General features: G+C 38.5%; 1 protein-coding gene across 2 annotated transcripts in view; it reads right to left on the bottom strand.

Moving 5' to 3' along the window:
• Positions 1–15,027, bottom strand: part of myom2b (myomesin 2b) — a 36,567-nt gene extending 21,540 nt beyond the window's left edge. Inside the window, exons 1-15 of one of the 2 annotated variants that reach the window (XM_064317300.1) lie at positions 14,912–14,927; positions 14,661–14,720; positions 13,687–13,815; positions 11,543–11,858; positions 10,835–10,989; positions 9,903–9,995; positions 8,204–8,292; positions 7,876–7,926; positions 7,234–7,398; positions 5,926–6,087; positions 5,419–5,560; positions 4,632–4,831; positions 2,859–2,912; positions 1,942–2,069; positions 1,067–1,250 (exon numbers count right to left, since the gene is read on the bottom strand). In XM_064317300.1, the coding sequence (XP_064173370.1) occupies positions 1,067–1,250; positions 1,942–2,069; positions 2,859–2,912; positions 4,632–4,831; positions 5,419–5,560; positions 5,926–6,087; positions 7,234–7,398; positions 7,876–7,926; positions 8,204–8,292; positions 9,903–9,995; positions 10,835–10,989; positions 11,543–11,858; positions 13,687–13,790 (1,843 nt within the window). In that variant the 5' untranslated portion in view covers positions 13,791–13,815; positions 14,661–14,720; positions 14,912–14,927. Of the gene's footprint in view, positions 1–1,066; positions 1,251–1,941; positions 2,070–2,858; positions 2,913–4,631; positions 4,832–5,418; positions 5,561–5,925; positions 6,088–7,233; positions 7,399–7,875; positions 7,927–8,203; positions 8,293–9,902; positions 9,996–10,834; positions 10,990–11,542; positions 11,859–13,686; positions 13,816–14,660; positions 14,721–14,911 lie in introns of both variants that reach the window. The other variant, XM_064317299.1, reaches the window with a different exon arrangement.
• Between the last annotated feature and the right edge of the window lie 1,180 nt (positions 15,028–16,207).

Raw genomic sequence — 16,207 nt, 5'->3', positions numbered from 1 at the left:
GGTTCCAATACTTGTTATTCTGCCAAGAACTACTGAGCTCACGTTCTAAATAGTACATCAAGGCAGATACCGTAAGTCTCAATTCACCAGGAGAAGCCTGTTCCCAAGTCCGTTTGTTTATTTATAAGGACGCAAGAATGTTGGATGAGAACAAGCCCAGTCAGGCCATTTAGGCACAAAATAATGAATCTTAAGAAATGGTAATGTGTAGTTTATTAATAATAAATGTATGAACTGGCCAATATATATTTTTTTATATTGTTAAAAAAAGGGGAGGAGAGATGCTTATTGGATTATTCTGTTCTGCTTTATTAAAGGGACAGTTAACTCTCTGGGTTTCTTGAAAATATTTTTTCAGATTTAGTGTATGTTTCTGATTGGGCCCAGTGAAGATAAATTTTACATTTACATTTTAGCCATTCAGCAGATGCTCTTATTCAGAGTGACTTATGCTGCTTAATTCTTAATCCATTTATACGGCTGTATATTTTACTGGAGTCATTCAGGTTAAGTACTTTGCTCAAAAGGTACAACAACAGTGAGCCATTTGAGATTCAAACCTACAACCTTGGTGTAATAAATCCAGTTCCCTCACCATTATGTTACACTCCCATAAATATTGTAGATATTTACAGAGGTGTCTGAGACCTAGCACATGGAACCTGAGACCGCAGCACTCAAAGGAAGCAGTATTGGCAGTCATCAAAAACTTCTCTTAGGTTACAGTCAGATTACAGGCTGAAGTGGGCTACATGTGACCCAGATCTTTCACATAAGTTTGCTTAAATTATTCTTACTTTTGTTTTTAAAAAAGATTCATATGAAAAACCAAAGTGGGATTCATGAAATGCGCACTGACCTATGTTTTTGTGCATATCCCAGGTGTATGAGATGGTGAATGTTGACAAATTTGTTTTTGTAAAACCATCACCATGCAGGATGATCTCATATAGCAGCATCTTATACAATGGCAAACACATGAAACACATGATACTGTAGAGTAGGTGAGAAAGCTTTCTTAATGTGTATACAGTGACGAGCACGCTCCTTTTCAGAGCAAACTCACCCTTCAGCTCCTGGGTCTGGACGGCTGGGGAAGGGGGGGAGGACTCGCTCAGGCCGTACATGTTCGCAGATAAAACGCGGAAGCTGTACAGCTTGCCCTCCGCCAGGTCGAACACGGCGTACCGCGGTGACCTCACCGGCACCTGGGTGTTCACCCTCTGCCAGGTTCCACTGTCAGCCAGAGACTGCGGGAAAGGACCTCACGCTAATTAAAAACTCATTATGACAACGGCAGCAAACAATCATGGCTCAATGTTCTGTTTCAGTAAATACTGTATTAAATTGCAGCAGAGAAGCTGGAAACTTCACTTTAACTTGTAGAACAACTACACACAGAACAACCTCAAATGTTTGATTAACTTGCAGCAAAGGCTTTTTACATTCATTAGACTTCATTATGTGATTGTTACATTATTTATTTAGTTATTGCTCTGATTAAAGACTTGGTATATTTTACTGTGGGGCAGGAAACAGTAGTGAACGGCAGAATGTCAGAAGGGTTTAAAAGGGATCAGACTGTACACACTTAATGTGGTTAAGCAGTGGTGGTGCATGCATATTGTAGTATAATGAGTAAGGAACTGTCACCTAGTATGATGGGGAATGGACTGTCACCCAAAGGTACCCTTGAGTAAGGTACTTAACCTAAATTTCTTCAGTACACTGTACTATCCAGTGATGTACAAATGTATGCTACACAGTAAGATGCCCAGTGTTAATTCAACTCGACCAGCCTACACATGGTCCAATTGGGGCCACCTGTACCCTGTAAGTTGATTTAATACACAACATTTTACTGTGTATATAAAAATATGAAAGTTGTGTAAGTTGTGTCAGCTAAATGGCTGTAATGTAATGAGTATTTTGGGGACGAACCTTCTCGATGTAATACCACATAGGAGCGCGTCCTCGGTAGGCAGGCGGCTCCCAGCTGAGCACCACATATGTTCGGTCCGTCTCCGAGGCGTGGACGTTGGCAGGCGCTCCCGGGGGACTTCCCTCCGCTGCAGGTGAGAAACATCAAAGAGAACTGCCTTCGCTTCTGAAGCCCGGGAGCGGGCGGATGATTCATTACCTCTACGCCGCGCGACCTTCAATGCCCGCCTCAACGGGAGAAAAACACCCCGCGCATCGCACCGTTTACAATAAACGCCCACCTACTTTCCCCACCCGTTTACTGTGCTTCGTGCCTCAGGTTTGAAGCTCACTCTTGTGGTGGATGAGTGACATTGTGCCTCAGCCGTATTTAGCGGGTATGCGCTAGTCTGACGCAGGAAAATTCAATCACCTAAATCTGAAAGCATCACAGATGGTTTGAAGTTAGCATTCAGATATGACCCTCATCAAAAACTAATCAGCACCTCTCAGATGAGACCTAATTACAGGCAACATAATGATTGCTAATTATTGAAAGAGAGAATCATGAAAAGAAAAATTATAGAAGTGACATTTAGTGTGGTGTACATGTGTATATAATGAATTAACAGCATATAAAGCAGTGTAAAATCTGAAGGACATTAAATGGATTTATTTAAAATTCATGTTTGATGCAATTAAGCATCAATAAGAAGGATTTATACTTGATTAGTTTGTCTATAATTAATAAGGTTTTTATTTTATTTTAGCACCATAAATTAAGTGAAGACAAAACAAGCGGCTTATAACGTTTGTACTATTAAATAATGGTAAACTATGTTAATTACTCATTCAGAAAAAGTAAAGGTTTGTGGAAATATTTTGGGCCTGAAAAAAAAAGCGTTTAAAAAGTGTTTAAGACAGACGTGCTACCATACCTTCCAGGTCGTCATGATATGTCACAACATCCAGTTTTCCTCCCAGTTTCATGGCTGTTATAGAGAAAGAAGGGAGAGCCAGCATAACCTATGGGTTTCATACACAAATAGACCCACAGACACACAGACATGGTTTACATTTCAACTGATGTTTCATCTTAGCTGGTCAAGACAATTTCTCTAGATTCTCGTATTAATGCAGTTTATTGATTGTAATGACACAATGCATCATGTGGCCTAACTTGATTTAGTCTCATTAAAGTACGCAAATGCAATTGGGTGAATTTAAAGAGATAACAGCAAGCTGGAAATTATGATAAACTTCTGAACATGCCTGACCACTGTGGTTTAGATTGTAATCCAGACGACAGAAGGACAATGCTGTTATTTACAATACAGTTACTACAAATGATTAATTTAACTGATCCAGCAATAAAAATGGTATGTTTGTGGCAATATATTATTTATTATGTTTATTAATGACACCTGCCATTTAATGTGGACCCTTTGTGATACACATATTTACTGAATGCATTAAAACTACAGTTCTGTGTTTAGATTTATTAAAGGATCTTGCTGAAAGGAGGTTTTCCTTGTTTAAGTTATGCATGTTTTTACCACTATCCTTAAATGTATTCTGCCTCGAGAGTCCTATGTGAGTAATTGTGCAGAACTATAAAACTTTAGCTCCAGTATGTGTTTTTATACTCAGCATGTCGAACTGTGCTGCATCTGTTCTCAGTCTAATGGAAACTATCATTATCCCTGCCGATTCATGACAACGTGATTCATTTGGACCTGTAAACCTTCAGTCGCCTGTATTCTTAACTCTAAATTCAAATTCCCCCCAATATGGACAGTTAAACAATAACCATATCTAGTTTGTGTTTCTTGAAGAGAGTTATATTTGTAAATCATAGCTTAGAATGAATGTTGCTTAAATCCATGTGTGGTGTAAAACAGTACAGTAACTGTTAGACCATATCTCTCTTTTCAACTGACTACTAAGCATATTTCAGTTAACAGCTATCACAAACCTAGTGAAAGTTGGCAGTGAAAATTACATTTTTTTGGGTAGTTTGCACTAATCCAAAAAAGCCTTAAAAATATAGCCTCATAAGGCTGTAAATGATTATAATTAATTTACAAAGTAATTCATCTTAATTAACCTGAATGCTAAACGCTATTATTAATTTAAGAGGCTCTAAATCAACAAAGCCAATGAAACCCCTTGACTTGGGTCTTTTATAAACACACACACACACACACACACACACATACACCTAAAACAACACATTCCATTAACAAAGATGTCAAGGCCAGAGTAATTAATAATTAAAAAGCTCAGCCAAAACTAATTAAAGGAGGGTTTTTTAACAAATAGCAGCCAGCACAGGGTGGTCCCAGGGTCATCCTTGAGAAACAAAGCCTGCTGCCGCTGTAATGCACTCGAGCCTTTCTAATGATTTAATGAAAATACTCAGTAAGAACATCCTGTCTGATTAGGAGTACAGGCAATTTAGCTCATCAACGCTCAACATTTTGTCTGCTAGAGAGCTTCCAGCACGTTGTCGAGCCTGATCTCCAACACCCCAACAGCTTCTACTGATACCTGCCCAGCCATTCCATTCATTGTTGACTCTAGGGGATAGAACACTTCCTGGTGGTGTGAAATATATCAGGAACCATTTTCCACCCAATTTGAATTAGCCTGAAGCACTGATTAGAATGCCTTGGAAAAGAAGGGTTGAGAAAGATGCGGTCGCTGTTTACCCTGCAGCCTTTCAAATTCAGTGGGGTCAACGGCGGCGATGGCATCAGACATCCTGGAAGGCCGGCTGATTCCGTGGGCATTCACTGCCCTAACACGGATATAGTAGGAGTGTCCTTCAAACAGGCCCGCTACAGGGTATTTGCAAATCTTAATGGGAGAGTCATTGCACTGAACCCAGTTATCAGTCCCAACTTCACATCTAGGAAAGAAAAACAAAAGTATGAATTATTCTCATTTTCATTAGTCCAAATGGGGAAAAACGTTCTTGCTGCTACGCTAGTGTGTTGTTTAGTCAGTGATGTTTTATTAAAAAGGTAGTATGGTATCATAACGTAAAAAAAACCAGTCAGCCAATTAATATCTTCTGTTCTTCTTAAAGATTATATTTTGTGTTGCTATTTGTGTAAATATAATTTCCATCATTGCTATTCACCAGAGCTTTAGAATTTGGGTATGAAGTCATTCCAATTTTAATAATTTTAAATAATAATTGTAAAGTTAAATTCAAAATAGAAATTGTTTAGGATGATAAAATTATTATTTTTAATAATAAAATGATATAATATAAATATTTAGAATAATCACGTGTGTAATAGCAGCAGCAACAGTTATAGTTATAGGTTGCAGCAGCAGTAACGTTAATGGCAACAGCAGTAGCAGTTGCAGTAAGAGTAACAGTAGTGTGTGTGGCAGCAGTAGCAATGGTGGTAGCGGTATCAGTTGCAATAGCAGCAGTAGAGATAGCAGTACAATAGTACAATAAAATTTTAAAAAATTATTAGTCACTTGTCAACAAAGTATCCGATGATGGGGCCCTCGGTGGTGGTGTTGGGGGGTTTCCAGGACACAATGACATAATCTCTGTTGGCATCATGGATCTTTATGTCCATGGGGGCACCTGGGGCCTTTGGAACAGGGGGAGGCCCATCTGAAAGAGGGGTACACTGGGTTGACTCAACACAACAACTGCAAACGCTAGTTCTACTGCTCATCTGAAAGAGGGCTACACAGAGTCTGCTGAACACAACAGCACACATACACACACACGCACACATACAAACACACACACGCATGCACGCACACCCACGCAACACACACACACACGCACATTCCAGAGGCAGCTGATCTCGCACTCTTTGTGAGAGTGCCAAACACAAAGACACACCCCAGATCCTGTTCCAGCCCTACAAATCTGACATGGATACACTGATAAAGTTCTAAATTAAGAAGTGATAAGTAATGTGAACCCCTTCAAACAAGTTTGAAAGCAATGGCGATGGTCGTGCATTCTACCTGTCACAAAGACGTAAGCACTGTGCACAGCAGAGCCCCCTTTTGTCACCATTCGGAGAGTGTAAAGGCCCTCATCATCCTTGTACAGCTGAGGCAGAGTCAACTTAACAACCCCGCCCCCTGCCTCAATCTTTGCCCACTTGGATTCTTTCAGCAGGTGTTCTGGAAGAGAAAAAGAAAAAAGATTAAGCCTGGCCATTCGTAGAGAGAGAACAACTGCAGATGTGTATTTCAAAGCCTATAAACCATAATATAAGGACATGTAACTTTCGGCATTCAAAGTCAAAAACTAAATGTGCACTGGTATAGCTGTACCCCAGAAAGCTGAAGCACCTGTTGTTGCATTATTAAAATGTTCTGCATCTACTTGGGTGTGTTCAGTCCATTATTAGTCTCTATATTATGTATCTTTTAGGAACGTTCATTTACAGCACAGTAATGTCATAAAAACACATTCCCTGTTATTAAGACAGACATTCTACATAAGGGATTAAAAAGCAAAGGGTTCAGGGTTAAATTTGCTTGTTATTTGTAAAAATAGAAAGCTTCACAGGGATGTGATTCAATCTCCACCTTGTTTTGTGCTTTGAGCATTTCACAAGTGTCTTGATCAATGAAAGCATATCTTCACAGGTCTGCTTCATTCAGGTGTAATCAGTTATCATACTCCTTACAACTAAAGGCACAAACTACATAAATCATCTGTTGTGTGGCTAATTGGAGATTATTTTAACTCCAAATATGCTTTGTTTTTGTGAAACAAAAGATAAATGCCAACCTTGATAATGCTTATTTTGTCTAAAAGTTTCATTTCAAGCAGCTGTTACTGACACACTGAAGACTTAAAAGATTTAGAGATTTAGAAGCAAATAATCTAGTTTGTGACATAAAAAGATGAAAGTGGGAAGGCCTGTGGATAGCCTTGATATGGGGCAATATCCAATGGATGTTTGAAGGATATGGATGGATATTAGATGGATATTTTCCCTGGTTTAAGTAGGCATACAGTTTAATGTCTCAAAATTTATTTTCATTCAGCATGTTTTATTCTTTTGTACACAAAAAATGGAATGCTGCAATATTTGAAAAAAAGGGAATAATTTTAAGAGATTTTAGGGGATTCACTTGCTGACATATATTTTTATTCAGCCTTCTCTACTGTCTGATTTTTCCAGTTACCCATTTGGGACAATCATAACCCAATGGTGCTGTTTGTACGGCTTAAAGTGTTGGAATGATTTTCTTATACCAAAATCCCATTTGCTTTACAACTGATGCATACAATTGTGAGTGTCGCTGCTTTCTTACCGTCTCTGAACCACACAGCGTCTGGCTGTAGGTTGGCCAGGTAAGGGTTGATGTCCATCTTGCAGACCAGAGTGACAGTATCCCCCTCAGTTCCAAAGGTCACATCAAACGTCTCCAAGAAGGTGATGTCGATCTTAGTATACGTTATCTCAGGCAACATGGAGACTACGGTTAAAAATAATGTTATTTCATGTATGAATCTTCTCTCAGAACTCCACTTATGATAACTAAGATGTGACCACTTATGATCACTAAGATGTGTGAATTATGACTAATAATTCACAATTATTTCAGTTTAAAAAGAGAAAAAAAAATTGTAAACATACAAATAAACCTGTATATTTCAGCACATATATACATAATATATAATTGTGTACTACACATTAAAATTATAGGATCAGCACAAAACTACTCCTTCTGAGTTCATTGAACTTTCAGTTTCAGTTAACAATGTGGAAAATATACAGAGTAAAATGCACACTATCAGAGTTCATTTAACACTGAACAATACTGCATAGTGCACAGATTTCACACAGTAATGTTAGCCCTTTCTCAGACAGTTATTGGGGTTGCAGTGGCTGTGACTGTGGCCTGCAGTATCTAGCTGACTTGGCTCAGTGTCAGCAGTGGTGGTGAACTTACACTGGTAAGGAAACCAAGCAAAGGGACAGGATTCTTCTTCCCCTCGGAACCCTGCAGACACAAACAGATTACACATATTCAGCTTATATTACTTTTTCAGAAGCAGAAAGGCATAATTATATCATTTCTTATGAGATCTTATGCATGAGAGTGTGCAGGAGACAGCGTGTTGTCATGGACACCAGTTATCAGACAGATTAATATTTTCCACTGACACATTCTTTGCTCTCTGCAATAATGGTGACATTGCACATTGCTGTGTAAGTTGCATGATGCATAACTCCACACTTTCATTAGCGTGAGTGATAGAGCTTCGCTACAGACTCACTCTTCACAATGACAGCGGCTTGAGAAGATGCCTGCCCGTGCAGGTTAGTGGCCACAGCGGTGTAAAGGGCTGTGTCATCCGTGCTACACCTGAATGGAAGAAAGGGGGCCATTTCAACATTGGAGCACAAATCAGAGAAGGGGAGAAACACTGGGGCTCACACATAGTACTGGTGTTTATCACAGAAACATTATAGAAAGCAAGGGAGGTAATTTGGCTTCATTTGTTCAGGATTTGATTTCTTGCTTTAATTTTGAACTTTTGAATCAGTTGAAGTCCTCCCACCTACCCACTCACTGTTTTTTTAACATACTTGAGAGTACAGATGAAAACCAGAAGCTATTTAGACAAAAAAAACGAATTAGTATAATACATTTACAGTAAGATATGCAAATGTAACTGTACTGTACAAGTAACTCCTACATGGTATGCACAACATATTTGAAATCTCAAGCTGTAAAGGAAGAAGCTTCGACACCGCCAGGTCTCATGAACCCATTCAGGAAAACCTGGCTCAGGCATTCAGAGCACATTCAGCTCGAGAGGATCCTGGGTTAGAAGTGCAAGGAGAGAAGAGAGGGGAGACGCAGCAATGTGACCTTCCTCCGGCGTGTGCTATTTTAAAGTTTTCTTCATCTGTCTCCTCAGCGCCTGAACAACTACCCTTTTTTCCACCCCGTTCTCCTCTCGATTTAGGGAGGGTTGGCTCTGAGTCCTCGGCCTCTTTATTAAAACAAATGTTGAATGTGGGTGTGGGGAGGGGGGAGTCTTGTGCTTTGTGGGTGCAGTTGTGCCAGACGGAGAGACGGAATGGCAGCGAGGAGCCGGGGTGCTCTTTAAAGAGGTCAGGTCTCAGATGACACATCGCTCAGCAGTTCAGCAGGAACAGCTGAGGAGCCTCGGCGATCAGGGGCGTAGCCGACGCCCAGGCCTGGACTAAATTGGAAAAGCTAACCTGCGACGCCTGGGCACGTGACCACCTTTCTTGGGCACCTCCGTGTAAATCATGCTCACACTAAATGCAGCCATTGCAAGCTGCCGTCACGGCTCCCTCCTCCTTCCTGGCAGTACATGTACCGCAATAAGAATGTAGACTAACCCAAAGTGACAGGATATATTGTCATAACATGGTCATGCCACTGCAGTAATGTAAGACATATGAAACGGCTTCATTGTAGTTTCACATAAAATCTTACATAGTGCAACACCTCCATGTAATTTCACACTAAAATATGTATTTTTTCTTTATTTCTTTTTCATGCTAATATCAGGAGAAAGGTGGCACCAGACATCAGCATGTAACTGTAATTCAGATAAATATCTTAAACTAGCTTACAGTTGACACAGGTAGTCAGTAGCTGAGTTCACTACAATTATATAGCTTATAGTGTTATGTTCTCATAGGAATTTGTGTGTTATCTTACTGGTTGTACGGCACTGATATTTAATTATTTATTTATTTATAACTATTTGTGTTTTTTTTTGTATGGACAAACATTACACACTTTCACTGGGTAAAAGCATAAACCAGATAAACAACTGCAAATGATAATCAAAATAATCACAGAATAAATGCACAAAAGGAGTTTGTATGTACCTAAAGCCTGTTTTTTTCTGCAAGGCTTAAGACTGTTGTATGTCGGCTCTAATGACGTAAACGTGACATTAGGTCTCGTGGGGTTTCCAGGGAGTTCAATACCTGGTGATCTCCAGGCTGTGAACTCCATAATTGCTCTCCACAAAGTATTTCGCCGCTGTGCTGGCTGTGTCAATGAGGACATTGTCCTTAAACCTGAAACAAGGAAGAATACAAAACAATACAACCATTTCCTTCTTTATTCGGCAGTTCCTACTTTCCCCGTAGTAGTAATCTAGCATACTGCTAAAAACATTTTAAAAAATAAATAAATAAAAAACATAGGTGTCTATGCAACTATGCTGCATAAATGTTTGAATTATATAATTATATTTACTTTACACCAGGATCTGTAATTACAGGATCTTGATGACCCCTTGAAAATTTAAGGCATTCTATGTATTGCACACCTGTACAAGATGTATATACTGTATGCATGAATGCATACATGCAATAGTACAGTTGGTTTCCATTTTATATATTGTGGTCAAACAAACTGCTCAAAGTACATACTGCCAAATAAGTATTTAACAGGAATATGTGTAAACATAAATGTCAACTTTAATGGTGTGTGTGTGTGTGTGTGTGAGAGAGAGAGAGAGAGAGAGAGAGAGAGAGAGAGGGAGAGAGGGGGGGAGAGAGTGTGTGTGTGTGAGAGAGAGAGAGAGAGAGAGAGAGGGAGAGAGAGAGTGTGTGTGTGTGTTGTGTGTGTGTGTGAGTCTAAAGCATCTGTCTGACTTCAAAGAGAGAGAGCTGGCTGCAACAACATGAGAAAAATTCTGGCAGATGTGTTTGGCTCTCATTTGAAAAGAGCCCTTTGAAAACAAACTTGCTTCAAGGATTTGACAGTAAACTATGATAAAATCCTTAGGAAACAACTGAAGTACTACAGTGGCCTCGACCTGCAACATACAAAAAACATTCATAAAAGACAAACATGACTGGGCTGAGTGGAGACGCCAGCTAATTTGGCCTTGTATCTATGGAATCCTCACCATTTAACATAGGGGGTGGGGTATCCATGCACCGTGCAGAATAGCTTCACAGAGGCGTTCTCAAAGACTGTATGGGACCTCAGCCTCACCAGGAATTCGGGACCCCTGATCCTGGACTCCTCACGAATGTACTTTTCTGATACCTTCGTCTTCACCTATCAGGAGCCAAGTTTCATGAGTTGAATGCTGGTAAGGTAGAACATTTTGTTAATTGAATTCAGATATAGAATTCATTACATAAGGGCACCTATGTCAAAGAGTGCTCCAAGCACTAGGAGAGTTAACATTTCATGAACTGCTTAGAGATATTTTATGCATATCTCTAAAAGTCTAAAAACTGGAGAAATACCAGAAAACTGGAAGCAAACTACTATAATATCAAATATAAGAAGAGCACTTATCCAGCAAACTATATTTTGCTGGATAATTAATTATTAATTAATTTAACCTATTAATTTACCTTGCATTCCATGTAAAAGATTGGAATGTTCTATTGTAATTTTTTCTTAGGAAAAAGCGATATCTTAAAGGATATGGATTATGTATTTGTATGTTCATATGTTCTTAAATAGAATGTTTTGAAAGTCATGTGAAGTTCCCAGTCCAAATTGGTGCAGTTAACCTTTCTGATATCTGGAGATATGTGATCATGTGATCCTCACAGACATAAAATTTCCAGTCACATAGAAGAACAAAAAGGAACTTTACCACTTCATTAATTCTCTTCCGTACTTTGTACGAGTATTCTAGGCTCTCTTCCTCATGAGCAGTTGCTACAGTGGACGAAGAAGCAGCAGTAGACGCAGCAGTTGCAGTAAACGCAGTAGCTGCTGTAGTTGCACTTGCTGCAGTTGCTGAAGTAGTTGATCTTGAAGCAGTAGTTGATCTTGTTGCACTAGCTGCAGTAGTTGATCTCGTTGCACTAGCTGCAGTAGTTGATCTTGTTGCACTAGCTGCAGTAGTTGATCTTGTTGCACTAGCTGCAGTAGTTGCAGAAGCCACAGCAGTTGCAGAAGTTTTAGATCTGAGAGAGAGAGAGAGAGAGAGAGAGAGAGAGAGAGAGAGAGAAGGGGAATTAAAGGGAATTCATAAACAAAATGACATGGCACAATTCTGTGGAGCAAGTCCCACTTTGATGTGATAGTAAGATCATAAGATGAAAGAATGCTTGCATCCCACATTACTGATATACACTTCTGTGAGTCCTTTATCTAATCTTTATAGAAATTTCCAACAACTTTTTTTAAGCATGTGAAAAATATGCTAAATAATGATGCAATATAACCACCAAATATCATTCCACAACCTTTATGAATGATGTTAAAATATGAAACTTGTAGTCTACATGTGTTTAGTTCTTTGTTTTTTTTTGTTTGTTTTTTGTTCATAAAGTGGCCTTGCTGAATCTGTTTGCATTGACACAGGATTAATCATCTGTGTACAAGTGTAAAATACTGTAGTTCACATTACTCATTTTATCAGTTATGTTTACCCAAATAGAACTGTAAATATAACATTTGCAAGTCAAATATGAGAACTATGAGGATGTTTATAAATTACAGTAGAATACAGTAGATTGAATTTCATATTGAATGGCCTCAAAGTGTTTACTGTGAAGTAGGAGGGTGGGGGATCACCTCAACTTCCACAAAATTGTAGTAGCTAGGCAGCCATTTTACAGTATTAAGCTCAGCACAGCACAGCAGAAGTGGACGGATAGGTTGTTTTAAGCCAATTGAATCAGGGGTAATATTATTGTCTGAATTGCTTCCATTCAGAATTTGGACAGGACCCCAAACTTTTTGCTATAAGTGCCGTGGAGCACCAGTGGGTAAGGACCTTGACCTTATCCAAAGATTACATTCCCATAGCATAGCGTCACCACAATTGCTCCAGGATATTGGTTTTCGACTTAGTCTTGGTCTAGAGGGAAGAGCACCCCCTACAGTCCCACCAACACCTCTTCCGGCAACAATTTATTTTATTTCTTCTCGTGTCCTCTGCCGTCCGAGTAGCCTAACTAAGCCTTTAGCTTCAGAAAGCAGGCCAGACAAAGTCATGCAGTTATATGGCTTCCCGTAGAAAATCCTTATACCTATTGAAACCTTTTATTACAGTCTTTAACATATGTATGAATTATTTGCTTTTCAAATGTGATATCCTTCAACAGGTGAAGTAACTAATGAAAATGCAGTCATTTAAAAAAAATGTCGATAAACATATCCTTCAGACTAAGTGTCACCTCCCAGTAACACATTTTTTTCACTTTATTGCATATTAAATAGATCCCATCATTATGATAATATTTTTTATAAATTTCTGAACGACAAAAGACACAGATTGCTTACTAAAAGTGTAAGAATGTCTGAATCACAAAATATACAAATAGATCATTTTTAAAAAAGCTAAGCTTTCTTGTCAAGCACTGTTTCAGTGCCCTAAATGTTATGACATAACACTGTACACACTGTACACCGCACACCAACCAATCAGTTTCTGTGTTTTTAGCATTCATTAAAGTCTATCCTTATTACAATATAGGCTAAGTACAGCACTTCTGTTCATTTATATAACCTGGATGGTGGACACTGTAAAGTTCAAGAACAGGACTGTGAACTTATCACAGCATTTAGCTTGAATCCTGAGGATTGCATCAGCACATAAAAATAATAATGAAGAAATTAAATAGGAGAACATTTTGGAGGGAATTTGGAAAGTGGACTTTGTTACACAATTAATCCTTCCATGAATGAATGTACATACTGAGACAGTCACTTAATTTCCAAACATCTACCTGTGCAGCTATCCAACTACAGATAAAATTATGTTGAGAGATGAGCTGCATATCCTACCTTGAGGAGTATTCCTTGACTACATATTTAGAATCACTGCTGCGGTAGTCATAGTTGTAATGCCTGTACTTGCACGGGTAAAATGGCACGACCTTGGTCGTCATGGCCGCCAACAAATTTCAAAAAGACCTATCAAAAAAAAAAAACATACATGAAAACATCACTAAAAAAACATTTAAACACATTTTTGTGGTCAACACATTTCCGCAATTTGAAGCGAGAGTAAATTAAGCGATATTATATTTCAAGTGGTCTCATGTTTTAGGATTAAAATGTCAAATACTAGGTCTACAGTTTTTGACATATCAATCACATGCACATTCAGTAATAATAACCATAGGTTTCTATGGTGGCCTAAATGAGCGTAAAAATATATCGATTTTGCTGCAGGTGGATTCACTGCAAACATTTGAGAGTGTAGTTCTAAATTGCGCTCTCAAATCCACATTAAAATCTCCATAAACTTGGAACACTCTCTGATGATTTTCCGGATGTAGTCTCTCCGCTGCAGGTTCAAGCAGCCTATCTTTAGAGCGGTAAGCTAAATCAGTTGCGGTGGTACGAATTCAGTGTAAATGTGAACAGCAATGTAATTCCTCCCAGCATTTGAAGAGCGTTACTTTATTTCATATAACTTAAAAGCATATATCTGCTCTAATGTCTTTTCACACAAAATAGTAGCCTATATTGATATAGCTGCAATTTATGTTGAAAATCCAGATCTTTCCAAGACATAAAGATATTGTCAAAAAACTATTTAGATCATTACATTACTGTTAAGATCACTAATGCAAATAACGCTATCAATAAAAATGTGCAAGTGGGCAAGGCTAATGATTACATTTACATTTAAATTAATAGTAGGCCTAAATGTGGATTAAAGCTCGTATAATTAATATATTTGTGCGTAAACTTTATTTTGAAAAATCCATTAAGTCATACCAGGCAATGTTATCCAGGATTTAAAAATACACCTTCAAGTGTCAGTTCTGCAGTGACTTCTTATTCTGACTCCATTCAAGGTGATGCTGTAACTGGGTGTAAAGGTTCAATTTTACCACTATTCTGGTGTGCAGCAAATCAACCTATTATTCATCCCCTCGGCCAATATTTTAACTTGTTACTCACAAAAATATGAAAAATCCCCATATTTTCATTTGCAATAGTCGGAGGACACGCGTTAATGTTCAAGATGAAATATAGCAACAAAGGAAACCCAACTTACCCCGTGAGATTAAAAGAGCGCAGAGCGGAGGATGATCGGCGCGAACCCACTTGGGAATCACTTGCTGATGAAAACAAAAATATTGCCCCCACGGAATGCTTCTCCACTCGCACCCCATTTAAGGATATGCATAGAACTATATATAGCATTTGCATCAACTTTCTGCTTCATTTCTCACTTGCAGTAAAACGCATCGCTACAGGTTACAGGGTACACTGAATACGCATAATAAACATTATTTAAACAATATATTTGCTATTCTTTCTTACACATAGCTTAAAAGTGCTGTTTGGGTCAATGGAATGCAGTGTGTATGGACTCAGAGCTAATCAATGATAAAAAATAAAATTAAAAACACTGGCTAACGAACAAGTCTCCATGGGTGAAAAAAACTATTGGGTGTGAAGACAAACTACATCTGAGCCCATGGGCTTACAGAAGGTGTTATCTGAAAAGTTGAGCGATAAATGTATTTAATGGCTCATATATTGATGGATAAAATAGAGGGATATATGCGGTGTTAGTCGCCCATTGCATTTAAAGTACAGCACTGTCCATGACCTTAAACCCTTTTTAGGTTTCTTAAGACAGCCCATACCGCCCCTCAGCTGAGCTCCTTCCAAATTCTATTTTTAACAAGAGATCAAGTTTTCTTGAAGTCAGTAAAGGGATACTGTTTACTGTTTTTTATTTTTAAATATCGGTCATCGTGTGTTCGTGAAATAAAAATAATCAAAGACAGATGATTTTCTTTGTTGCATTCAATAGAGAAATTTCAGTAGGCTACTATATTCTCCATTTCGTACAATATGGATATTATGTGGTGCAGTAGCCTATTGCTGTCGTGCTGAGCAGTAGGCCACCGCCGGTTGAATAAATGTCCGAACGGATTTCATATATTGATATTAATTACACCATCTCTCTCAGAAAAAGGAAGGCTACGGAAAAGTGCCTAAAAAGGTACAGATCTTGTCACTGGGGTGGTACCCTATAGTAGTCCTACATACTATAGTAGCCTACTACACTTACGAATAGGCCTATCCACATATAACATTGCTGTATTGGTACATTATGGAAATGTGTCCCAAAAAATGTATCTGCACTGTATGTTTCTGAGGGTGTTGCGATTAGTCCGTCAATTATTTTTTTAAAGTTATTTACATATCTCGACTTGCACCACTACCTGAGATATGTATTTTTTTTTTCTTTTTTTTTTTTTCAACAATAACCATGTGACGCGGAATTGTCTTACCCATTGTGAATTGAGCACCGATGTGAACCATTAGTGTGAACGCT

This window comes from Anguilla rostrata, chromosome 18 (assembly GCF_018555375.3).
Source record: "Anguilla rostrata isolate EN2019 chromosome 18, ASM1855537v3, whole genome shotgun sequence".
Lineage (NCBI taxonomy): Eukaryota > Metazoa > Chordata > Actinopteri > Anguilliformes > Anguillidae > Anguilla > Anguilla rostrata.
This window is presented reverse-complemented; position numbering and strand designations above follow the sequence as displayed.